This window comes from Micropterus salmoides, unplaced genomic scaffold (assembly GCF_014851395.1).
Source record: "Micropterus salmoides isolate LMB-PRFRI ecotype aquatic unplaced genomic scaffold, ASM1485139v1 Ms_hic_scaffold_11, whole genome shotgun sequence".
NCBI lineage: Eukaryota > Metazoa > Chordata > Actinopteri > Centrarchiformes > Centrarchidae > Micropterus > Micropterus salmoides.
The window spans coordinates 20,243,530-20,270,587 of record NW_024040152.1 but is presented as its reverse complement, the minus strand read 5'-3'; the positions used below and the strand labels follow the sequence as shown (position 1 = coordinate 20,270,587).

At 40.7% G+C, this 27,058-nt stretch overlaps 1 protein-coding gene across 3 annotated transcripts in view; it reads right to left on the bottom strand.

Annotated features, from left to right (window-relative positions):
* The window catches only part of LOC119898326 (sperm acrosome membrane-associated protein 6), a 28,288-nt gene extending 4,064 nt beyond the window's left edge, over window positions 1-24,224 (bottom strand). For 2 of the 3 annotated variants that reach the window (XM_038712533.1, XM_038712535.1), the window contains exons 1-8: window positions 23,768-23,906; window positions 15,199-15,259; window positions 1,813-6,355; window positions 1,545-1,631; window positions 1,268-1,339; window positions 1,002-1,025; window positions 830-907; window positions 221-324 (exon numbers count right to left, since the gene is read on the bottom strand). In XM_038712533.1, coding sequence (XP_038568461.1) covers window positions 221-324; window positions 830-907; window positions 1,002-1,025; window positions 1,268-1,339; window positions 1,545-1,631; window positions 1,813-2,026 — 579 coding nt within the window. In that variant the 5' untranslated portion in view covers window positions 2,027-6,355; window positions 15,199-15,259; window positions 23,768-23,906. Of the gene's footprint in view, window positions 1-220; window positions 325-829; window positions 908-1,001; window positions 1,026-1,267; window positions 1,340-1,544; window positions 1,632-1,812; window positions 6,356-15,198; window positions 15,260-23,767 lie in introns of all 3 variants that reach the window. The other variant, XM_038712534.1, reaches the window with a different exon arrangement.
* Window positions 24,225-27,058: the final 2,834 nt, after the last annotated feature.

The following is a 27,058-nucleotide window of genomic DNA, read 5'->3' as shown; positions in this document are numbered from 1 at the left end:
GGATACACTTAGGCTAGCTGTTTCGTCCTGCTTCCAGACTTTATGCTAAGCTAACTGTATCCTGGCTCCAGCTTCATGTTTAACAGACAGACATGAGAGTGGTGTTAAGCTTCTCATCTAACTCTTTTCTCTGCAAGACAGCCAAAATGCGTGTTTCCCAAAATGTTGAAATATTCCTTTAAAGGTATTGCAGTGACCCTGATCAGTTCACCAAGCATACCTCTTCTGCAAACCTCCAGACCACCTCGATATTGTTTGGTAAATGAAACGGCACCTCGCACCACACTCGGGTCCTGCTGTTCTCCATTACTTTAATTTCCTGAACTGAAATAAACATAGCAACCCGCATGCACACACACACACACACACACACACACACACACACACACACACACAATATTCACAGGAGGGCAGCTCTTGCAGTCTGAGCCCTCCTTAATGATAATACTTAAGCCCAGTCTCTGAGGGTTGGAGTAAAAGTGATGATATGCTAAACAGTGGCTGTGCTGTATAGGGTTGATATGAATACCATCGTGTGTGGGAGTCAACTGTCACCTTGCATAAAGAAGCCAAGGACTTAAAGAGTACCTTGGGGGCTCTGTGCAAAAGATATAATGTGTGGAAATAAAACCTTGCCTCTGTCTTTTTTTCAAATGCTGACTTTCTGCTAAGAGCATTTCAAGGATCAAGAGTGGATGCTTATGAAGGTGAAAATATAGTTATGTAAGGATGTGTCAAGTCTGGATTAGTAGACTTTTTTTCCTATTTAAAAAAATGTGATGTAACAGTATCAGTAATCCAATATGTTGGACAGATTATTAATACTCACCTGGACAGTCGAGGGGGAATTCACAGGAGTCATACTGGCAGGTAATACAGTTGTAAACTGCACCTGCACTCTGAAAACCTGATGGGTGCATGAAACCAATACTTAAGATATTTTGTTTCTAATAACAGAAAATATGATATTGAAGAGACAAAAAAAGAATAAAAACACTAACCACATGGGGGAATACATCCAGAGACTGTGAAAACAAAGAAAGATAGTTAACATAGATCAGAAAATCTAAATGTTATTGTCAATATCCAGAAGTATGAGTCAGTTCAGCCCGACAGCTTCCTTTATTCTCCTAAGTATTTGAAAGGCTGTAATAATGCAACTAGCTTATTAAAGAGAGAGTGCAGAGATCAGAGGGAGCTGTAATGACCTAATGGGCCTTACTATGGATGATAAGATGAAGGGAAAGGGAAAGAGACCATGTCTCACCTCTAGGCAGTTTGGAGGCAGCTGCGATGAAATTGTCTGCTGCTGTTTGCAACCTTTCCTCATACACTGTGTCTGATGGGTGGAGAGGAGGAGAAGGGGGAGGAGGAAGACAGAAATATTTGGCTCAACACGTCCTGGTGAAATGTGTGCTTTAGGGCATCATTTGAAATTTCTCATTTCTAACTCCCCTCTGTTACTGACCTTATTTAACAATTCTGACACTCCAAAGACGTATTTACTTGTGCGGTCATGTGTGTGTGAGAGCAGGTGTAGCTACCTTTATTCAGCTTTTGGTTAAACTCTTTCACCATGGGCAGGATCTCTTTATCCAGAATTTCTTTTAGCTGTTTCTCATAGCCTTCACCTGGAAGAAGGGCACATACCACAAAGTATAAACCAACCTCTTCCCTGTATACACCTACAAGTTATCCCTAATTGTTGTTTAGAGCTGATTTACTATTTAAACGTTTTTTTTTTGCATTTGCCTTCAAGAAAAACTAGATAAAACACTATACAAAAAATAGTAAAAAGATAATTTTCCGCACCCACTCTGCCCGCCTCAATCACTCCCTCGTTGTTGTTGAATATGCGGTCCAGCTTCCTGAAGCAGGCGTCAACATTTCTAACATTGTACATGGTCAAAATGTGACCCCAGCACAGGCTAAGACTGTCTTGCACATCAACAAAGCACTGATAGCAACTTAGAGAGGTGTTGAAGAGCAAGCTAACACACACGAGCCACAATGCAGATGTGCACATTTTTCAGCACGGGCATCAAACTCAAACAAAGGTTGCTGTATGAAATGTTTTTATTCAAATCCAGGACTACAAACCTGAAAAGTCCAAGGTTTCATATTCCAGAAGCTTGAAAAATCAAAGCCTTAAATGTGGATTTTATGTGCCTATCCCACATGAAATTGAATAGCAAGATTTTAAAAGTACCCTGCTCATGTTTCCTCAACATGCTTGAGTTGGAGAGGAGAGCACCACAGACTCCCCTCTATACTTCCCTCCATTCTATTGTCTCTAGTCCCCATTTCCTGCTGCCTCAATGCACCAGTTTTACTGCAGAGCACAGAGATGGAGCGAGCCAAAGAGGGAGGCGGCAGCGGCGGCGGTGGGAGGGAGAGGGGCAGATGAAGAGGGACTTAAATTCTTATGTACATAGAGGGATGAAGTGGACAGCATGTTGACAAGGAAACCCAAGAGAAAAATACAAAGAGTTAAAGTCGAACTGGTGGTGTGGAGATGGCGAGGTGGAGAATGAAAAGCCAAAAAAAGGGAACAAAAGGGTCAACAAAATCAATAGATCAGTGAGCGACGAGAAAAAAAAAGTGCATATTCTTGCTGGTGGAGTTTAGAAAATTCAAAAAGTAGCGGTGAAACAATGTTGGAGAAAAAAAGAAAATGTAGTGAGGAGAAACAAAGAAGAGAAAGGTAGGTGCAAGAGGAAAGAGAGAGAACACATTAGTGGAGGAGAAAGAGGAAGAGGGAGCAGGACTACAAATCAAGTCGACTGCCTCATCACATCCTGTATCCCCCACTCGTCTCCCATCCTCCTCACCCCCCCCCCGGTCCCTCATTCCCAGTGCATCTCCATGGTAACCAGACAGGGTGCCTAATACGTGAACTTAATATGTTTTCAGTGGCAGGGTGAGCTGGGTACTAATGCATTCATCTGTCTCCACACAGACAAGCCAATCAATATTAGGCAAGAGTCTGCTCCAGGACTGCCAAAGTCAGATAGCTAGTCAGGCAGCTGGACATGGAAAATCCCAAATATATGTGTGTGTGTGTGTGTGTGTGTGCGTGTGAGAATGCATTTAATTGTGTCTGAGCGTACAGAGCGTTTGTTGCTATCAGGCACTTCGATGAAATCTCTACATGCACGCCCAGATCATTATAAAAGTATAAAATCTCTCTAGAATGACACTTTTCATTTATGTGGAAGATAACACACTCTTATTTGCTTGAGAAAAGGAAAAGGGAATAATCTTCACAAGATGTTGCCAATTACACTTTGTATTCAAGAGCTGGTACTTCATGTATAAAATTGGGGCAATTGGCTCTGTCTAGCAAATAGTGTGTAAGTGGACAAAGGAAAACTGAGAGATTGCAAAATTCACACCTGTGGAGTATTTTTTCAGTAGCAGACAGAAAGACATATTTTTTTTTATAAATTCACACACATAAACTGTTTTTACCATATTTTATTAGCATACATAGGTAAAAACAGAGCTACCATTACAATACAAAGTACAGAAACATGCACATGATGTACCAATAATTCCAGTGATTTTTGAAGGTGACATAAATGACGGGGTCACAACCCTCGGCTGTCTTCCTATTGGCCCACACTAAGGGCTATAACACAAAGCCAGTCAATAGGGTTGGCCCCCTGATAGTGTCTGTGCTTCCTTTTCTTCTTGTCCAACCTGACAAGTCTTGCAGCTGGAGACTAAGATACATTAGAGGCAGAAGAAAATGTGACATTGTATCATTTGAGGGTTTTCTTTTGTTTAAAGTGGTTTGAAAGAACAGTGAGAATACCGAAGGAAACTTCAAATGTTAAACAGACAACCTTCTGGGGAGAAAAATGTTCTTCATGTAATATTTTTTTCATAAAATGCCTTTGTTTCTAGGAAGTTGAAACTGAATGCAGCCCTGTTCCCGAGGACCTCACCTGTGACCTGCTTTGACCTCACAGGTTAAGGGTCTCAGGGACAGAGGGGCATACTGTGAAATTATAATACACTTGGAGGGTTTTAAAACTGAGCAACTGAATACACAAAAAACACAACCCTGAGTCAGAACGTATTAAAAGAAAGAACCGCATAGTCGCTGCACCGAGAAAAAGACATGACCTCATCTGACATTTGGATTCTGCGGCACCGACTGGTCTCCTGGTTTGCTGCAGAACAGAAGCAAAACTGATCAGTTCAATTACAACATAATTAAGAAACAATCATGTATTTGTCTAAGTTTCAGCCACACTAACCGTTTTCCTTACAGTGCAGCAAAGAGAAGCCAAGTAATATATTTTCCAGCAATGTTCAAAAAATCGCAGCAATGCAGTAGTTGAGCACATTGGGGTGGAGATGCAATTAATTTAGGAGAAACATTTAATTTCAAACTGTTGTTAAATGTCATGGCCATTTTGAACATGATTTATTGAACAAGCACTGACAAATGACAATGTCTAATAGCTTTTCAGAGCTCAGTGAGTTGAAAGGACTTTAAAAACAAACTTCAGATGTATGTAAGAAACATTAGTGGCACAATCATAATCTAGAACAAAAGTTACATGTCAAAGACATAGATGTTAATCTGGAGCTTTTAATTATTGCTCCAACTCCAACCTTTTACACTATGTAAGACACATAAATAGCCAAATCTTTGCCTAAAACATAATGTCTGTAATAGAAAAGGATATTTATCTTTAGTTCTTTCCGTAAGAAAAGGTAAATGAAGGTCCAGTCTAGATAAATTTACAGTGATATACAGTCTAAATGTAGTACTTATTATTACTCTGTTATAATATGATTTCTCAGTCCAATATTAAGAGCAAGACATGATCTGTCTTCTGACTTACCAATTAAGATTAAACTAGTTTTTGATGATTTTACAGAGGGGAAAGGAGTAGAGGAGGACAAGGAGTCCCACCTGTTAATAAAGTAAAATAATAACACATTAGACTGCAACAATATCAAACTGTATTTATTTCCCCAACCAGAAATAAATCCAAACATATATATGTTTCTTTACATTTATGAAATGAACGAAAGAAAAATTAATTGCGTAAAAATATCAGAAGCCAATGCCCCCCACTGGCAGACAGACAGAATGACACATACTGACTGGGGAAGACCAAATACGTCGATATAGAGAAGGGACATTTGCATATTTTATCTGACTCATCTGTTAGGGAAGCATGTCTCATCAAGTAAAACACCTCAGTGTGAACGTTAATGATGCGTCACGTCCTCCATCAAACTGGACTGCAGCTGGACTACATTACGTTTTATCTACAGGTCATGAGCTACAGGCCTCAAGATTTTGGACTCCAAAAGTGAAATTTTTAGGTTGTCTCAGTTAGTGTCGCATGTGACAGACATGGCAGCTGGAGACCAGAGTAGAATAGCAGACATTTGTTATAACTTCATCAAGAAATAAATTATGGATTTGTCTGCGGAAGAGGTGGCTTTTTTTTTTCTTTCATGTCACTATCAATACAATGAAGCTGTGAATTAATTATACCAACACATAGCACAACAGAAATCGAAATGTCTGTGTTGAATACATTCATGATTATTGCAGCAGGTGGAAATGCATATTGTACAACACTGCCAGTCATAACATTGAAATTCCTCACCAGCTGTTAATTTTACTAATCTACCTGCCTGTTGTAAAAAAGATGATTATAATGAGGTAAATCTCAGACGTACTTGCAAATAAGGTGATAAAGGAAAGTGTGAATTAACACAAGGTGCAAATCTAACACGACACGTAGATATGACCTGTCGACAACATTAATTGAAAGGCTTTTCAGCGTGTGCAAACACAGACAGATTGTCACACTTATACGACAAATATATACAGCCAGAAGAGTACACACATGCATGCACAAGCAGAACAACACGGCTGGTTTTATAACTGTCAAAGGAAAGGGTGTGAAATTTGCGGTGAAAAAGTTTCAGATAAATATGCACGTCAGCTCTGCATAAACAGCAAACATACTTAATCTACATTAACCTTACGAGTGAAAATGTATCAACAAAAAAAAGACAATCACCTTGCAGCCAGCGTCTTCTTTTCTTTTCTTTCCCAGTCTGAGTGAGTCTGTGTCTCCTCTCAGCTCTCTCTCTCTCTCTCTCTCTCTCTCTCTCTCTCTCTCTCTCTCTCTCTCTCTCTCTCTCTCTCTCTCTCTCTGATGGTCTATGCTGGGGCCAGACAGAGAGCCCAGCGGCAGGTAGGTTACAGACAATGGTATTGATTCCATTTTTCTGCTCTCTACCTACCTACCTGACTAACATCCATACAGCTCCTCACCTTTTGTCTCAGCAGGGCTGCCGTCGCAAACACACAGAGCTGCAAAAAGAGAAAAATAAAGGAGAGAGAGAAAAGGCTTGCGTACTTTATGCGTTCATATGCCCAGTTATACACCAAACCTCCCGGTGCACATGCTATCCAGCACTTACAGACGACACTCACACACACACATACTCATTTACCCTCTGTGTTGCATTCATGGTCTCTAGTTGTCTCTCTTTGCTTTCATTGTACCTCAAAATCTCTTCTCTTCCTTTCTCTCTCCCTCTTTTACACTCTCTGGTCGTCATCCTTCCATCTCCCTCTTTTTCCTCTCACGTATTTCTAGCCTCACGTATCTACCAGCTCAGTAACCCCCCCCCCCACACACACACACATACTCTAGTCTGTGTGCTACGTGTATGTGTGTGAACGTGTGATAGATGGAAAGAGAGAGTGAATAAGAGTGGAGTGAGTGTGTGCCTGTGTGTTTGTATGTGTGTATGTGTGTGTGTGTGTGTGTGTGTGTGTGTGTGTGTGTGTGTCTATGAAAGAGAGGAACACTGTGTGTGTGTGAGTGAGAGAGGGAGACGGTTGGGGGAGGGAGGTAGGGTGGCAGAGAGGCTAGCAGAACGTGGGGATGGAGGGGGAGGGTCAGAATCTCTAATAGGATGAGAATGGAGAGAAAATATGAAGCCCAGGAGTCTCATGAACCTGAGAGCCTGACACTACTGCCTCCTCCTGTGTGTACAGCAATCATACCATCATCAAATTGATTACGGGATTTATGGCGTTGCTCCAATACAAGTGTAAATTGCAGCTGGAGTGACATCAAACACACTAAATAAACCCATCGTGGAAAGCTTCGCCAATTACAGGAATGTGCCTTGATTATTCAGCTTAACATCAGAGGAGGACAATCTGCAGCTTGCAGTTCGGTCCCACCAAACGGATCCAAATGATGCTGAAATGGAGGCTGTTTGAACACTATGAAATACTGATAAAAAAGATAAAAGCTGCATGCACTCTTTGTGTTGCATGCATAAACAAAGAAATTGCAACAGTTGTGCATATTTAATGTTGTGTAACATTTTTCAATTCTGTGATATTTTTACACGTTTAATATTTCGGCTGGGTTGCTCAGTCTGTTCACACGCCCAAAGGCAGTTCTAAATATTCTAATATTTGTGCTACCCTCCAAGAGGACAGAGAGTTGCAGTTGTGCATGTTGGATAACAGAATCATATGGCCCTGAGGGAAATTCAGAATTGAAAGTAAATCTAATTTAGAGCCACTGATTGGCTGTCTGCTCTGTGAGATGGAGCATAAACACACACTTGATGTGTAAGCATCATTAATGGCCCTAAAGTGTTCTGACCATATTGTACAATATCACCAATGTGTCACACATTTAGCGCAAATGAGGGTAAACTGACAAAGAAAACGCACTGCTTGCGGCCTAAAGCAGTGACGGAGGCCTGTGATAACATGTTTCTGATGGACAGTTAGTTAACACCCTGGCTAAAATAATGAAGGTATGAAATAGGGTTGGGTGATTGGATGAATCCAATATCAAAGAAAGTCCATCTCCGGTTGTGTTTTTTTGGGGGGGGGGCGGCGATTTTTGCCATTTTATTTAGCTAATTTAGTGGTCTGTCTTAGAATGAGTGAGAGCTTCTGCTCAATGACTCTTGTTCGCACAAAGAGGCCAACAACGGCAGAGAGAGGCAGTGAGGAAAAACAGCATGTAGTGAATTAAGAGCTTATTTCGACCAACCCAGAGTTGGTGATTGTTGGAACAGTGGACAGACTAACCAAGGCGGTTTTGGGGAGTTTTATTTTGATTCTGCCGAGATTGAATGAAGTGTGTTTCATGATGACTTAACGAGGCAATTGAGCTAGTCTTTTACATATCGCAAAAAACCCAGTATGAAATTAAAAATAAACAAGGACAAGTAAGCACACTGATCTCTTATAGCATGTAGAGTTCATTTTAAAAGGCACTCTCCCTGAAAAGCAATTACTACAGTACAAAAGATGGGAATCGATTAAGACAAACTCATCGTCATCTTCTTTCAAAATACATTCAGATGAGGTTTCTGTTTCATAAATATGCAAGACGAGGATGCAACCTTTCAGAAATGTAGGTTAGCATAAAAACACTACACTATATATTCATAATACCTCATGAATATTCATTGTGTACCCACACTGCCTATAGACGAGTCTCTGTCACTTCAGCTGCAGGTATTCTAGACACATACTCTGTGCAGCTGAATATATTTCCCGCTTTGATCCTATTCTGTATCACTGTCTTATTCACAGATCCAATGCACTACAGGACTCTTCACATCCTCCTCTGTATCCGCAATCACACTGTAATGCCATGCCACCTAAATTTACATAGAAACACGTTGTGACGTTGTGAACATTGTGAATGTGTTTACACTATCTGCTGTGATGTGTACAGCATGTTCTGCACTGTCCCTTTGAATGTGAGTTCCTGTGCAATATGCACAGCACATATATACTATATGATCCTGCAATAATGTCACCAAGCCAAATTCCTGTACATTTAAAACACATAGATTGCGATTGTGAATATATTACTGAGTGCAGGAGTCTCTGCCTGCTCTCCTCTGTCTGTCCTGCCAGAAGACTACATTAGAGTATGTCTTTCCAAGACAGCGGCTATCTGGACACAAATTTGTCTTTAAAATCCAGACATAAGTGTCCCATCCTGAGTGACAACCGCAGAATGTCACATACAGGTGTGTGTGTGTGTGTCCGTGTCTGGGTGTGTGTGTGTATGTATGTATGTATGTGTGTGTGCCTGCGGCTGCACTCTGCAGTGCCACTGAGAGACAAAGCACTGGGAGTGCTTCACAGGGATGACATCATCAGTCTGGGATGGTGTCTGCCATGTCTGTCTCAGAATCGGGATGCTCTAGATCTCAGTTATACCCCGAGATATCGGAAGACACCATCGTTTTTGGCAGCACACTTGTCCTTATCACACCTGTGTTTACATAGTAGTGAATGTGAGCAAAGAAAAAATGGGCTAAGCCGTGCTTTGCAGAAAGTGATGTCAGAATTTTTAGGGTGTTTCAAGAAACCCATGATACTTGATGTTGGGAGAGGTTGTGGCGTTTTTGTCATGGTTCTAACCTCGAAAGACATTTTTTTGAGCAGCATGCATGCATGTGAATATGTTCGTACAACAAATCTGCTCACACATATGCACAGTGTGCAGCATCTGCCACAGTGGAAAATTAGCCAAGTAAAACCGGCCACTGGTATAAACAATCCTTTATTATATTGGGGAATGATAGGGAGAGCGAGAGAGAGTGAGAATGAGGCAGGGCAGATTGTACATTATCCTTTCCCCACACACCTTGCAACTGTCAGACATTCAGCTGTAACTTCTGGCAGGAGAGCAGTGTTGTGCGGTGGAAGATAAAGAACGCTACGACTGACAGTGCCGAATCAGCACAATTCTGATATACGCTCCCCCCCACTTCCAGTGGGGGAGGAGAGCGGGCTATAACGCACTGCAGATGGCTTCTGTCACAACTACCAGTCTTACATAGTGAGGGCAAGGGAGGAGGTTGTGGGGTAATGAAACTGGAAAAATGATTGTGATAGTCTGTGTTGGCGTGGATGCAGAGGCCAGCATAAAGTGGAAACATGGAAGAATTTGTGGCATGTGTGTAAAAGTATAATGCCAGGCAGACGAGACTCCTCTACCTGTTGTAAAAAATACATGGATCTCACAAATGACTGCCAAGCACAGGCAGGCAGTCCCTGATTTCCGTAGTGAGGCTGGGTATAATGTATTTATTTTATATGTATGATATGTTATGTTATATGTTGCATTGTGTTTCATTAGGAACTGTATGGAAATTGAGGTGGGGGCAACAAAGGGTGAGAGTATAATTTGTTTTTTTCTGTTATTGGCAGAAAAAGAAGAAAGTTAACCTTTGGCCATGTACAGGGGAAAACAATCCCATCTCGAGATCCAGGCGGAATTCGGTGACTAACTGTTTTTTTAGCAGACCTTTTCTCAAAAATAGGGAGTGACAAAATGTTTTTAATGCTGTTTACCATAAATGTATTTTCTTTGTCAGCTTACCCTCTTAAGTTATTAGAGGGAGGGTTATGGAGGCTTATGTTTCCTAGTCAAAGAAAGGGGAAAAGAATAAAAAAGAAAATATGAATAAAATGAAACTATAAATTCAGCCCCCTTCTCTACACTAATAACTTTTGTACAGTCCCTTCTCTGACCTTGACGTAGGATCTTGGATAAAAATGGAGGTTCAGTTTCCTCTCTTAAAGGTATTTTTGTTGAGGGGGAACTACTGATTGCCAGTGTACAACCGACAACCTGTCAAGCAGCAGGTGGTCCTCCTGACAAACATGTCCAGACAAATGTTGCACACAAAATGACACATAAGCTGGTGGTGGGGAAGTTAAGACTTTGCCCAAGGGCACAGTATCCAAAAGGTGTTAAAGTTGAAAAGGGCGAGTCATGTCATTAACCACTAGGTGATCCTCTGGTGGAGTAACAAGATATACTTACCTCTCTGTTGGGGACACATCAGACGTGGCAAGAAGTGACTCCGCAGGGAAAGCTAGAAGGTTGTACAGTTATCTCCGTGCTGTTTATTATGCGAAACCATACAACCAACTACCTCACACTGCAGAGCACAGACTGTAGAGCTGCTCTCCAGACAAAATCTTCACCAGCAGGACGAAGGTGTCCATGCACATGCTCTACATACACCTCTCTGGCTTCTGCCTACCGGTCAACCAATTACCTCATGCCTCACTTATTTTCTGTGTTAGCATATATACTCAAATTGTTAATGTCCTTCTCACTTAATCATTTAACAGGTGCTGAGATTGAGACATTCAGAATTACTTCATGCTGGGTTTTTTTATTTCTTTGATCTTTGATCTTCCCATTGAGCTCAGTTGGTGGTGTATGTCTATTTGTGTATGAGGTTATAGTAGATAAATTAGTCTTTTTTCATCAGTTTGGAGGAAAATAAGAGTTTGAATGATATGGTTTTGCCTGAAGAGATGCACATTACCATTCTGCAACACTGGGAGCAAATCTGCCTTCATGACTCATGGGCTGGTAGGACTGCTCTACGATTTGGGGTCCTAGAGATGAGCCTGTACTGAGTGATGCAGTGGCTATGGTGCCAAAGGTATGGCTGCATTGGCGAAGCTTAGGTTTAAGGCATATATGCCGCAGAGCAGGCATATATGCAGAGAGATGCCAGTGGAGCCAAACATGAGGCTGCTGATATAATCAAATACGCTGTAAGACTGGATGCACAAAATGTGACACAAAAGTTGTGCCTTTGACAAAGCCGTTAAAATTCTGGTCCAACACTGGAACAGAACTATAGAAATCCATTTTCACACATCTAAGCCTCTCATGCAGGTGTGAGTACTACAAAAGGCTTCATTTCCTATGTTCATTCATAGTCTTTCCATCCACTTCTAAGGAGTTGTTGCCCTCTACTGGTGACTGTCCAAACTCCGTCTTGCTTCTTTACCTTCTCATCATCAGTGTTTTGTACACACAGTGCCACAAGATTCTGCAATAGAGTGATATTGAAAACTTCAAAATGCCGTCTATGGACAATCAGGGCTTGGCTATCCTAGCATTGTTATACACAGGATGTTACAAGTACACACTTTCTTATCCTATCACATCCTGGAAAGCAATGACTAAAATTCATATCTTCTTCCCTCATAAACATTTTTTTTTAAATCACCAGCTTTTATTGCATCCAACTTGTTATTAAATCATATTGTTTGGGTTTGCACTTTCATACATTAACACACTGCAATATTTCATCCAAATCAGATGTCTGATTCTACTTAATAGCTGACAGGTTTTCATGGGAGTTTAATGCCATCTGCCATAACACTGTCATCACCATTAAGTCAGCTGTCAGCTGTGATATCTAAATCTGTGTGACTTCTGGCTACACAGTCAAAATGGAATTTCCTTCATGTCACACCAAGTGAAAGAAAAATTACTTCACAAAAACTTTTTTTGGTCTGTGAATCCCCTCTGCAGGAGTCGTAAATGTTGCATGCTACAGTACCACGTTTGTTGGCACAATGTTACATTCCAACGGCTGCAAGCCCAGGAGTGTTAAGTTACTCTGAGCACAGATTCAGACGTAACTGGGACAAGATGATATGCGATGCAAATGCCATTTCAAGAGTTTCAGCAGAACAAAATAGTAATATGTTAACAAATGCCATCAATATAAAGATGATTAACGAATTGTAAATATTCTAAAAAGTTTGCAGCACTGACAAAAGCGAGAAGTATGTGGAAACTCTGCATTCTCTGCATCAAAACGTTGCTTGGCATCTGGGATTTTATGAATTCAATCCGACAGAGAAGCACTAAGATACAGAAATGGAACGCATCTATCTTTCAAACTTTGCAACTATGGATTAAAAATGTTTGTGAGAATAGAGAGACATGGAGAAGAAGAAACTACATAGACGATCTTAGCCAAGTGGGCAACATGCCAGTGTAACTGTAAAAATGTTACCAGGTGAATTTGCTTCCTGTTTCTCCGCCTCCTTCCTTTTTTGGCATGTGTTTAGAGTCCTAATTCTCCTTTTTCTGCTACTCCCAGCCCCTTTCTCTCTCCTGTCCCAGAGTGCACCCCCCTCCTCCTGACCTCCTCGCCTCCCTCTCTTCACTCAACCTTTTCTCTGCTTCAGCCCTCAAGGGTCCCCATTTCCCATTTCTTACCCTTTTAACCACTCTCTGTCTTCATACCCCCTCCTGCCTTCTCTATCCACACATGCCAACCAGGCTGTTTTTTTCATACCCACAACCTCCTCTACTTCATGCCCTACGTGTGCAATATTTTCACAGTCAAATCACGCAGAAATGCAGTGTAATTGTGCCAATGTCAGCTATCCTTCTTTCTCTTGCTCTTTCTTTCTCTCTCCCTTCCTCCACCCCCAAGCAGGCCTGTCTGAGTGTCTAAGCGGTGAAAGACTACTCCACTATGAAAAACGTCTGGGGTGATTCATAAATGGGGCGTCTCATGTCAAGTTCCAAATTCCTCTCATACTTTGATCATCATCCATATACAGTGACACACTTTGATGGATGTCACTTAATGGTTACAATCCTTAATAAAGCCATGTAAAAAAATTCACAGATTCACTGCACAACAAGGCAATTTCACTTTCACTGATTTTATACTGTGTGCGATGAAATAAAGATGATGCAACTCAGGGGAAACAGAAAGATGGAAAATACCTCTCTAGGCTGAATCTACAGTACCAGCTTATTTTCAGCATGTGCCAAAGCTGCCCGGTTTCAATATCAAACATGTGTCTATCACCTATGCCACATCTCCAAACAAGGGTTACATTGCCGTAATGTTTGTAATTTTAGAGAGCGCGGCTCTAATCTGCTGAAATATGCATGTGTTCTTCCCAGGTGAGAGCAATGCTCCATCCTACACTAATCTTCTTTGGTTGACGCCAGCCTCGTATACAGAGATGGCAAAATGAATGTTGCCATGGGAACCTTTTGCCTGGCAACCCCAACACCCTGGCAACTAGCCAAACTGTTGCTATGGCACAGCTGTCAATTTACATATGCTAGGATTGGCGTGTATCTGGCCTCTCGCAGCGCCTCCCTTTCAAAGTTTCCAATCAAATGCATGATGGAAGAATTTATCTGTGTGTGTTTGTGTGTGTGCATGGTGAGGTTGTCCGGTAACAAAAAACTATTTTGCCAAATAAAGCAGCACAGAAGAAAGTAGCATCCTGAAATGTGGTTGCATCTTATATCATACTTTTGTATTTCAGTATAAAAATCTAATTTTAGATGAGTCATAAATTAGTTTGAGATCTTAGCTTTTCTATAGTACCTGGGCAGCTGGAGCATTAACTGACTGTGTGCAAGCATTATTGAATTTTTGGATAAACACGACTTGATAACCTTTAATTACCTTGTGAGATCATTTCTTGCCAAATAATCCACTTAAGATAAAAGCTCTTTATGGCATTACATCCAAAGGCTTAAATCAGACAACAAATGTTCGTATGTGTGTGTGTTTTCATTTTTGCAGGGCTAGTCCTTTGGCTTACAGCCTTTTAAAAAAGTAATTTGAGATACAGAGACGATGGTTGAATTTTGGTGGACACACTCATTTGAACTTTTCGCTGAAAATGCATGGTGTAATAACGTGTGAGGTTAATGTGTGGACAATAGAGAACAAAATAACATTTTTCTGATTTCAGTGAATGGAAAGCAGTGTACCAGTGTGACAGATACCTGCTAGAAGACTAAAAGGAAGTAGGTAAATACATCTCTATCAAAGTTTCTCAAATCTAACAGTTTATAGTGATGCAATACATACAGCTAAAGCATTGAGGAGCAGAACAAATGAAAAGAACAAATGAAAAGTACTGTCGGTGCAAGTTTTGTTTAAGTTTTTTTTCAAAGTCCTGATAATAAGTGGATTAAATCAGTGGAATTTCACGACATTGTGACACTTTTATTAGTTGCCAAAAGTTTGAATCAATCAGTCAATTATCTGCCAGTATTTAATTTGAGTGTATATTTAACAGGGACAATACAGATAAATATTGTTGCATACGAAAAAGAAACGCAACAGATGTATGGTTAAATGATGATGGTTAAAACAATTAAACAAATAGATACAACAGAACATATAAAATGTGCATGTGTTACGTATTCTAAATTACTGTGAATGCACTGATACAGGTACGCGCATGTGTGTGTGTGTGTGTGTGTGTGTGTGTGTGTGTGTGTGTGAGCTTAAGTTTACATTGTAGATGGATGGATAAGTGAAATGAATGAAAGAAAAATTTGTTACCTTGAGTTTATTCCCTTGTCAAAGTATGCCAGGGATTCCTCAGACATGAAGCGGAGGCTGACTGAAACACACACACACACACACACACACACACACACACACACACACACACACACACACACACACGTTAGAGGAAGACAAGCTGGCCTTGTGAATAGAAAGACTGTTTAACCAAGAGGTCGCAGGTTCAGTCTCTGCAACAGCTGAAGTGTCAGTGGACAAGACCACGCTACCGACTTACTCATGAAGCATGAACAGCATCAGCTCCAAAATGCCACTTTGGGAATATTAAATACATAAACTGGAATAATCAGCTGCAGCCCAAATGATGCAATTAAATAACCAATTATCATCACATAAAATACAACAAGAGATGAATCAATGTCTAACTTTTGTAATAATTCTGACACACAGAGTAGAGGGACCAACTGTTCACGCTGCAGAATAAATTACATTATAATTAGCCTAATTTAAAAAGCTGCACTCAAAGCTCAAATGTTTTGCTTTGCTTTTTGAGTGCTGCCATTAATAAATGTTTGGATGTTTACCAAACTTACATACTTGTTTGCTCTTTGCCGCAAGGATTACAACTCAATTAGACGCTATGATTTCAGTGTACACTGTAACGTGACATTCTGTTTCATGTTATTTTTTTAGATCAACATTTGAGGTTGTTTAAATCATGATATCTGAAAGCCATCTCAGTGCGCACATGCGTTCTGTAGTGTGGACAAAGCAATGCACCAGCTTGGAGTGCTAAGCCTCCTGCTCCGGTTTGATAAATATAACTTCAAAAGAAGCAGCCAAACAGCTTTAGACACAATGAGCATAATAACTCCCCACCCCCTGGGAGCTCCAGCCTAGTTCATTTACCCTCGCAAAGCGCTGCCATGTCTGTATGTGCACATGTGTCTTTGTTTCACTGCGAGCCTCTTGAAGGCTCCCCACCTTCTGTTCTGTACAAAGCGGATGTATAGAGGAACCTTTTGTAACCTCCTTTTTACAGAGGAAATGCATCCCCCTCCCTCTCCTCCCTTCTATTTGCCCCTCACATGTGATGCCTGATTGACCACAGCACCCCTTAAAGAGGTCAAAGGGCAGACAAAACAGTCTGGTGTCATGGTAACATGTGTGCCACCAACCAGAATGGTAAGGGGGAAAGCAGGGGGTTCAATGAGCTGTCAGTCAAACCTTTAAGAATGCTGCCTTGTGTTGAGGCTTATGTGTGGACAACATGCAAACACTAATACACACACATAATGCACCTGCACTATGAAAATCACCGCAGAATAATCAAGCTAAATCCATCCGTGCAATGCAGATAAGTGTAGTACCTATGGGGTATCAGATGGTATGCATGTATGTTTGCCGCTGCTGCACGTGCACGCGCCTGTGAGTGTGTGTTGTTTGTGCACACAGGAGACACTCCTGTGTAAAAGGTTCTTTGTGACCGCTCAATGCAGTGGCAGTGTTTACGTGATGGGGGAGGGGGAGAACGGATAAATGGGAAGCAAATGCATTCAGATCAATACTAAGCTGAGAGAGGGTGAGTGGGGTTGAGAAGAGAGAGTGGAAGGTGGTGAGTAGAGTGGGAGGGGCCACAGCGGGACTGATTAATCATTCCTGTATTGTTATTGACTATCTGTTAAAGGGGGTGAGTCAGACTCTGAATTATGTGTTTGTGTGTATATGTGCGTATATGTGTGTGTGTGTGTTTGTGTGTGTGTTGTGCGGTGTTCATTGAGAGCACAAAGTCATCAATTACAGTGCATGGACTTCCCAGAGGTTTGGCACTGTAGGTAGTTTAGTTGTGCTCTGACTAATTGGTAGCATGTAGTTACAACTTTTAGGTAGATAGTTTGCATATTGAGCACAATAAACATTAAGGATTTAATTATTTATGTTTTGTAAAAAAAAAAAGGGGGGGGGGTGCTGTTCCATTTTGAACAGGAACAGGGCAGCGAAGAAGGCAAACAGAAAATCCCCTGTGACGAGTTAATAAGCAGCGGACGACCGAACAGACACAACTGAGAGGTAGGGAGGCTGTTAGAGGTGGAGGAGGGGAAACCCTGCCCTGAGATCTGACCCTCTGGCGGTGACCTTGTTCATTGTCTGAGAGGGCAGAGAGTGGACACACCTGAGCACTGGCCACGTGCGAGCACAACCACACACTGGGGACATCTCCTTGACTTAATGCATTCCTTAGCTAACTTAACCCTTGCCCTAACCCTAACCTTAACATAATTCTAACATGAACACTAAAGCCAAGTCTTAAACCTCAAACTGCCCTTTAAAGCTGGTTGGTCACCATAAGTATATTAAATCCTGGGTTTTTGGACCCCACGAGCATAGTACAATAAACACACACACACACACACACACACACAATATTTTAAGATACATTCCAGCTATTTCTTTTAAACCAAACAGCCAGCAATGCTACGCCCAGTCCACACCACCCCTGATTAAATACATTAAATTGACATAATTTGTTAACAATTATAACAGCATGACACCAATGTCATGACACCAATGTCATGACACCAATGTTAGACGTTACCAAAGACAGTGCTTTCCTCTAATTACGACTCTTTTAGAAACAGCAGATTATCAGAGGAGGGAGGGCTGAGCTAAGTGAATGAGAACCACATTCAGTGTTACCTTGAACTTGAACAATGAGTCTGGTGTTTGTGCTGGGGCCACTTCCTGACCTTTCTATCCCTCTGTGGAAGCAACCACCCGCAGCCTCTCCTTTCATCTTACAGATGACGACCCACGCTGACCAAAGAACAGCCAGCAATGACGAGGTTTTATGTCCACTACTCACTTCTGAATCTTTGAAAGTTTGTTTGCTGTGATATTTTATATATTGATGTGTCACTTCACTTCAACCAGTAGATATACACAAGCATACTCATTCTTATTGCTTAGGAACTCCTCAGGGTGCTGATTATTTTCTAATAATTCACAGAGCAGACAGACAATAAACAAATGGTTCCTCTTCCTCCTCCCCATCACCTTCCTTTTTCCTTCCTTGCTCCCTCAGATGCTTTCTCTCTTGCTTTTTCACCCACTTGTCTCTACCTCAAAGATGGCTTGTTTCTTTACACCTTCGTCTTTTTCCCCCCTTCTGTCTTCACACCGTACCCACCTCTCCTCCTCTGTGTCATACTCTCTCCTCCTCTCTGTCTGGCACCAGAGAGCTGGCACACTCAAGGGTGCCGTTGTGTGACGCGGGTAGCTGACACCTCCGACGCCACTGCAGAGCACGCGTATCACAGCAAAGGATAATGGAGAGCCATCCATATGCTACCAGAGGAGACAAAGTGACACTTAAAGCCTTCATTTACAAACTATATACTGTTTTATGGCTCATTATTCACTTGTTCCATTATTTTTCAAACGACTGATAAATAACTTGTTTTGTATACAAAACAAGTTATATATATAAGTTTTTATATATATATATATATATAAGTTTATATATATATATTTATCTATATATTAATATATAGATAAATAGATAGATAGACATACAAAGAGTGATGAGAGTGAAAGGTATTAAAAATTATGTTTGGCAATTTGCTTGATAAATGAAAAAGCTACATTGAGCAGTTAGCTTAGTACAAAGACTGGAAACAAGTGCAAACAGTTCAAAGGGAACAAAATATACCTACAAGCGTATCCAAAGCTAAGTGATTAACACATGTTTGTTTAATCCACAAAAAAAGGGATTTGTCACCTTCAAACAGACGCTAGCTTTCCCCCTGTTGCTAGTCATTGTGCTAAGCTATAAGCTACCTGTCTTGACTTTACACGAGCAAGACAGGTAAGTGACAATCCTGATATCTGATACGATGCGAGCAGCGATTGCGTGGGGAAGTGGGGACTATTTCCTGGTCCACTGTTGAACTAACACATGAGAAGATATGAATAGACAATGCCTGATGCCATAAATCATACATGACTGACGTACTTAAGAGGCCAGCTGTAGAGAGCCTTGTGCTAGAATTATCCCACTCACACACAGGTTCACTATCTCTCGCTTTTTACCCAACCCCCAACTCCTGAGGCTCTTTAGATGTCTCACAGACATCTAAAGAGCCTGAGAGGAGAGGGGAGATGGTGAGGATCAAACTTGAGACAGAACATAGAAGAAAAAGACACGAATCAAGAACGAGACAGACATAGAACGTGGTGACAAAGACAGAGATCAAATGCGAGATGGAGCGGCAGAGGCAGAGGGAGACAGAGACACGGGGGAAGAGGGAAAAGAGGGGAATGAGATAGTTTGGTGAAGTAAGAGGCAACGCTGAGACCTACTAATGGAGAACTGAGGAATTCTCACTGCTGACTCCAAACACATTCCTACAGCCTGCAAATATTAACCCCCACCTCACCACCTCTGCCTCCATCTGAATGCATCTGAAGGCAGCCACCTGGCCCCGCCATGAGGAAATTATTCATTGATATCAACTCGGTTATATTTAACACACTGCAGTGGCAAAGCAGAAAAAAAAAATTATAATATTGAACCCAGTACAGCTAGTGGTAATTTGTACTCCAACACCCAGAAATCACATAACATGATCTAGGCTATCAGTTGACTGTGGAGAGAGACTCATGCCCACACAGATCACAATTGTATTAAGGCAAACAAGGAGAACGTTTGGGTCTGTTGCAGAGGGGGGATGTATATCTGCTCTCTTGAGCAGTACAATTTTGAGATTCAGACCGATCATGTACAGATATTTACATAAAAAACATACTTAAGTGTAAAATAAATTTACTTTTAGTAACCATTCAATGTTCAGTAAAAACCTGCTTGTTTTGGGGATATAATGTATCAAGTTAGAGGCCAGCTGGATTTTTCTAATAAATGTGTTTCTATGTGTGTTATTTTTTTAGATTGCTTTTTGGAGTGTTGTTTTACTTTAATTAATAGCATTTGTTCACAAGGTAGACAGGAAATGTGGGGAGAGAGAGGGGCAACAAAGGTTCTTGACCAGATTTGACTTGAACAGTTTGGTAGGACAGAAGGTGTCCTATGCTGTACATGTTGGAAAGCCCCTTGAGGCAAATTTGTGATTTGTGATATTGAGCCATGTAAATAAAATTGACTTGACTACAAGTTTTAGACCTTAGGCTCCCATGAAGCCGAAACTGACTGAGTTGAGTGTATGTAATGGCGGCACTGTTTCTAAAGTACCTCAAAAGATAGATTTGGCATGTTTGTAAGTACTGTGTAGCATATACTGAGTATAATCAAGCACAGAAGTGTCAAAGATCAGCAAAAGACACTATTTACCAGTGGAAGATGTGTTTTTATCTTCTACTTAAGTAAAGGTTGGAGTACTCTACTTTAAATATATGCAAAGTAACAAAATATTCTAGTATCAAAAGTAAAAGTACTAATAATACCGAATGGCCGAGTATTATATTATTGTATATTTTATGATATTGGATTATAATTGTAATTTATGTATTAATATGTAAAGAGCTTGTCAATGTATATCATTATAACATTGGGTGGTTTAATCTATAACAATGCAGCATATTTATAAAATAACCACATGTTTAAGTAATTAGCAACTATAACTGTCAGATAAACGCAGTGGATTCAAAAGCGCAACATTTCAAAATGTCTAAAATTGTATCAACGTAGACAAAAGCATCTACCGTAATCATCTTACACTATATCAACATTGCCCAGCAACTGACAATAATATGAAGACATGAACCTCCTGCAACTGGAACAAAATAGAAGAATACAAGAACTTCACTCAGCCAGAGATCAAAAGTGGTAAAACTTTGTACTGTTTGCGATAGAGAAAAACATTATCAGCACTGTGCTTATGATGCTTATGAAGTAGGAAAGCCCTATGGGTATCCAGATGGAGCTGTCTCAGCTCCAGCCCCATTTCAGCCCCATGTCCTAGAGAAGGCAGACAAACACTGATGCAACTGGAACACTGAGTCCAGGGGGAATAGCTCTCACTCAGACCGTGAGAGAGTGTTAGTACATCCACAGTGGTCACATGGCGCAGTGCTTTCTCTCCACACCAGGCCCCGCTCACTGCCTGTTGTGTGTGGCCCTTTTCCCGTCTCTTTCACACCAGAGCTACATAATTGATAGCGAAGGCCGAGTTACGTTTTTATAAAGTGAAACACATTAATGGCTTCCTCTACAAAATTTTGATGTGCTGGGATCAGTAAGTGGTGGCCTCAAGTTGAAGAGGTTTTAAATAACCGATACATTCATTGTCAGTACAATAAGCCAGGGTAATCCATTATTTCTGCCAAAGTATTCAGTATTGTAACAAAGAAGTGGTGCTTTGGAGATGTACTGAATGCCTCAACTGCTCAAATGGTTCAAGCTTATGATATAATCAAGTGTCTTAAGGCCACAAAAGAAATCACTGGGCTTCATTCATTAAACGTTTCTTAGTTTCAGTTTTCAATTTGTTTGTGAAAATTGAGCAAGATTCGATTCATAAAATGTGTACAAACCAGTTATTTAAAGTGTTGCCGAACACTTGATGTTAAAGTTCCTTTTGAAGGAATTTGTCATTCAAATAATTAATGGTCAAAGCTGTGTGCAAACTAACAGCAGGCTATTTCATTGACAAGCATCAACACATGTAACCATGGATTTCATGCAACACAAAAAACTGAATATGTGTAGAAATTTAAAACAAAAGTGGTTTGATACCAAAAGAAAGTCTATCAGCTGTCCGGTGTATTTGGGCCACTGGAGACAGACAGCTTCTAAACTGCTGACCTCGATGAGCTCTGTGGATACATTAACTGTAGTGACTACACTTTTAGTGCAGGATAAAGTGCCAAATTACGCTCCCACTGCTGGATAACACCACACTGCTCACTAATTCAGGCATTAAGGTTAGTATGCTGCATAGTTATCCAGCAGAAATATTTTTAGTGCAAACAATTCACTGTTTCTGACTTCTCAAATGTGAATAGTTGTTGCTTTACTTACTTTTCCATGATAGGAAATATCTTTGGGGTTTGAACTGTTGGTCAGCTTGGGCTTTGAAAAAAAATCGTGAATGTGGTAAATAGCTAATTGCCTGAATAGCTGAAATTAATAAGGAGTTAATGGTGTTCACTTGAATTCAAATGGTTGAGGTGACTTCATTACTCAAGTTCATCTTTTAGCTTCAAGGCTCCAAGCACAAGTCAAGATCTGTGCACATGAATGAGACCAATGAGCAACTAAGCATCTCTGTATTTGACACGATACATAGGATACTATGATAACATATGTAATACAATTTGTCAGTGTTTGACAAACCATAAATTTTTTTTTAAATTAATTGCTCAGTCTTAACTAGTTCTAGCTATGTACGTTGAACATTAACCTTCTCTGCTAGCCGGCCTTTGCTAAACCCAGTCTACAGGTGCAAACCAGCCACCAATCATCAAGGTCGGCTGACACTGGTTCTATTAAGCTTCGAGTTAAACCTGCATTCAGACACAACCATCAAGACTACCATCTTCCCTGCAGTCAACCTTTGATCTACCGATCAGGGAAAACCTATTTCTGCCCTCTGCCAAATGGCGCACCCTGGCACAGAGGCAACCGGGGTATCTTTGTGAGTTTGTTTGCATGCAGGTGGCACAGAGACTGAGAGCTCATCTCAGGTCTCCATGGAGACGGACAGGCTTGTTAAGAGCTTGGATAGGTGGAGAATATATCACAAGGATGAGGTGAAAGCTGCATGGGCACAAAACTATAAAGGTTAACTGTTTGTCTCAAGCGAACATGCGGGGGAACACACAGTTACTTGCTGATATTAAACAATGGAGTCTAGGCTGAGAACAAACAGGACAGCAAGGATGAGGTGAAAGCTGCATGGGCACAAAACTATAAAGGTTTTTCAGAGCAGTAAGTTAGGTGTAAGTGGACGCTGAGAGACATACAGATTGGCCATGTGCAGTGTAACAGGGACACATACTGAGACTACAAACAAACAGCAAGGGGAAGTAGAGGGTGGGACGTGTCAATTCCAGAGTAGGGAGGATGATTATTCAAATACTTTGTGTCATTTGTTAACAGTTTAATTTCAGCTGCAACTAAAAAAAATGGGCAAAAACAGACCCTCTCTAGCAGAATACTAAATACATGTAAAGATTTAGTGATAGACAAATAAAATGGCACAAAAGTGAGTGCCCTGACCCCGTTCTTCCTTCCTCTTCGTCCTCCAAAACTGGGCCCCAAAACCAGCCTGAGTCTTTGACTAACTCTGAGCTTGACTGATCTGTTTCAGCAAACATACATATTCTGTCAAGAATATATTGGAGATAAAAGGCATAGCCGGATTATGGGAGAGGTGTGGAGACATGCAAAAATGTGTGTGGAAGGAAAATGACTTTATGTACACAAACCAACAAAATCAACCAACAAAAACCATAGCCGAGATCAACACAGTCGAGAAGAGATAAGATAATACAGAAATAATGTGGGTACATAATATATTTTTCCTTCTAAATAACAGAAGAGAATTAAAGCTTATGTTGCAAAGGTCAGCTCCCTTTTCTTTTTTTTTACCTTTTCCCGCGTTTCTTTCCCGATTCCAACTTGATTCCTCCTCTCTGTCCCCTCTTCCTCTCACTCGAGTTAGTGCCTTCCGTCTTGACTTGGAGCCTTGCATCTCTATTTCACTCCCAGTCTCGTCACATTTTATCCGCTGTTGCCCCATCTTCTTTTTCTCAGACACCATTTCTCTTTTCTTTCACCCCTCCACGCTCAGGACTTTGGAATGGAAATATGCCTTATGGACAAACGGATATCAATACCGTGAGGAAAAGTACAGGATTAGTACTTTTTCCTCCTCCAGCGTTGTGCTGGAGCTATGCAGAACAGGTTCCACCGTAGGACAAACACACAAAAGTCTGGCTGGTGCAGAGAGAGCTGAGAAAACGGAGAATGCAAGAGAAGGAGGGAGAAGGCATCAGTCATCGTGCGTGTGTGTGTGTGTGTGTGTGTGTGTGTGTGAGTGAGTGTGCATGCATGCAGGGTAGGAATGAAGGAGAGGAGAGAGGGAGGGACAGAGATTGAAAGAAAGGAAGGTGGGAGGGAATAGGAGTATACGTGGAGAGAGGAAAAGGGGAGGAGACATTTTTTTTCTCCATTTTCCTGTTCACGTTTTTTTTTATTCTCCCCTTTTTTGTGTAATGACCCCTATACTGTCTCCGTGTACATTACTGTCTTGTCAATAGGTCATTATTCTGTCTTTCCACCACTGTTTTCCCCTTGTCATATTCCCCTTTGTTGAAGTCAGCTGTGTCTTTAAGCCCGTGCACTTGAACTCAGAGAGTGCTTTTCCTTCTCTGTGTACTTCCCCTCTGCCGGCCCCCCAGCACACAGGAAGGAGACACAGCTTGCAGGAGAGAAAGAGAGAGAGAGAGAGAGGGAGAGAGAGAGAAAGAGAGAGAGCAGGAACAGAGGGGCAAAAAGGGGCAGAGAGAGAAATGCAGATGGGGGAGGGGAAAGGTTTGTCAATGGTGTTTCAAGGCTGTGGAAGACTTGGAAATTAGTTCAAGAAATACATCAGATGTACAATGCATAAACATCCAACATATTTTAATAAGAGAGAGAAAGTTTTCTCATTGTTGTTGAGGGCTGAATCCATATTAATCCATATTAAAAGCATATTTAATGTGTTAGTGGGAAAGGTAGAAGAAAAGACTGCTGTTGAAATATTGATTTGCTGTATAAATTATGCCCATGTGTTTGTAACATCATGAAAGCGTACAGTTGAGAAAGTGCAAGCTTAAGGTCAGACCATTAAGCAGAACCTCACATATCGGCACAGAATCTCCAAGGTAACGGCTGACATTCAGGTGAAATGTTTCATAATAAGACAACTCGTTCACGTCGTGGGTCATAGAGTGGACTACTACACCAGCTTATGCTTTTATGTATTTGGCCATTTTTTTTATAAAAAGGAAAGAGTGGGTAGTACACTCACCTTGACTTATTTAATTGTTGAGACAGCAGAGGGGGAGACAGAGGGGAGTCAGGAGCTCTGGCAGGATTCAATCGGAGTCCAGCGGGGACACACGGTAAACTGAATCACCCGGAGCCTCTCACAGTACAGACCTGCATATGTTATATTGTTCTACATTATAGAAGTACTCCCTGAGCATTTACGTATGCAGTAGCAGAGCTTGCACAATAGACTTCAGGTTCATGACCACGTTTACATGTCAAAGTAGCATGTCACTGCAGGGCATTGTGTAACTTTGAAGCAAAAGATGAAACAAAACAACAGAAAATAAAAGAATAGATTTAGATAGTTTTTCCAAAGCCCTAACAGACAAATGTGCCTTCATTAAGTTGTGCTTTTTGGTAATAGGAAACATAATCGATCATTTTCGAGTAATTTCCTTAAGATTCCTGGAACAAACTATGCAATTTCTTATTGATCACGGCAAAAATCTGTTAATTTATTCTAGTTAGTTGCTACTGTAAACTGGACAATCTTCAAATGTTAAATTTGTCAACGGGAAAGCATATAATTCAACATACGCTGACATATTTAACATTTAATTGGCTTTAGGAAGTCCCTATACTTTCCCTAAATGTAATACCAAATAACATTGTCCTTCCAGGTATCTTCTTGGGAAATTATTTTTAAATTACAGACCAGGAAAAAGAATGTATTATGAAGTTAAACAAAGAGATAATATACATAACAAAGATAGTCCCAGTAAATCCCAGACTTTTCCAGCTCACTTCCCAACAGCTGGATGTTTCACATTCACTTTTGAGTATCAAAACACGAGCAGTGAGCATGGGAAAAAATCTGGGGGATTCAGGGGATTGTATCTTTGAAAATATTTTTAAAAAACAGGAAAAGCAATTAGCTTTTTGAATAGAAAGCAGAAGTTTGGTAAAAGCAAGGAATCACTTGAAACTTGTTTTTTTAATTAATAGCCTATTTATTAAACAATTATTGATTTATTTGTTACTTATATTATTCTTTATCCTTTTCTGTATTGTATTGTTTATTCCTAATGCCCTTGGTTAAAGACGTAATTTACGATGTGTTTAGACTGCAACCATGTGAACCAAGGAGAGGGGCGGAAATATAGGCAATTAAAAAGTCGCCAACCAAATTAAATCTAGTGAGAAATTACTTTCTTGATGACTTAATCCTGTCTAAGGCTTAGATCAACAAGATATAAGAGTGGATGTAAAGCTGTTCTATCTACAAAGAAAACACGAGGGAAGGAAAATATCAACATGACCTGCACATACAGCACTTGAACCCTGATAGAGAAGGGCCGTCTGCAAAACTGAAATAAGCCTGGGAGACTTTTCTCTCCAAATATTCTTATTTAAGAATTAGTGAAAAAACTTGTGAAAAATGGTGTTTACCTGGAATTAACAGATTAGAAATATCAATTGTGTGAATTAATGCAATATCTGTTTGTCCCTCTCACCATAGCTCATTGGTTCTTGACCTTTTGTCTCGTGTGTGCCAGACAATGTCTTCTAGAGGATAAAAAAGCTCTGCAGTTTCTTACACCTGTAGAGAGCTTCATGGCATCTTTGTGCTTTCTGTTCTGATTCTTTGGCCAACAATGTCACTGTTTTCCCCTCTGCTCACATCAGCGGTGTGTTCAGGCCCCAGCAGGAAGCAGACAGACACAGTTAGCAGCTAGCTGGTGAACATAGTGGAGCATTTAGCAGGTAGAGAGCCAGGTATTCCCTCAGGAGTTGGTGGAGACCAAAAGCAGAGCTAAAAGAAAGTAAATATTATACTTTTATTCACCAGGTAGCCAGAAACATGACTCCAACTGAATGACAATGTTGCTGTGTAACTGCTTAATG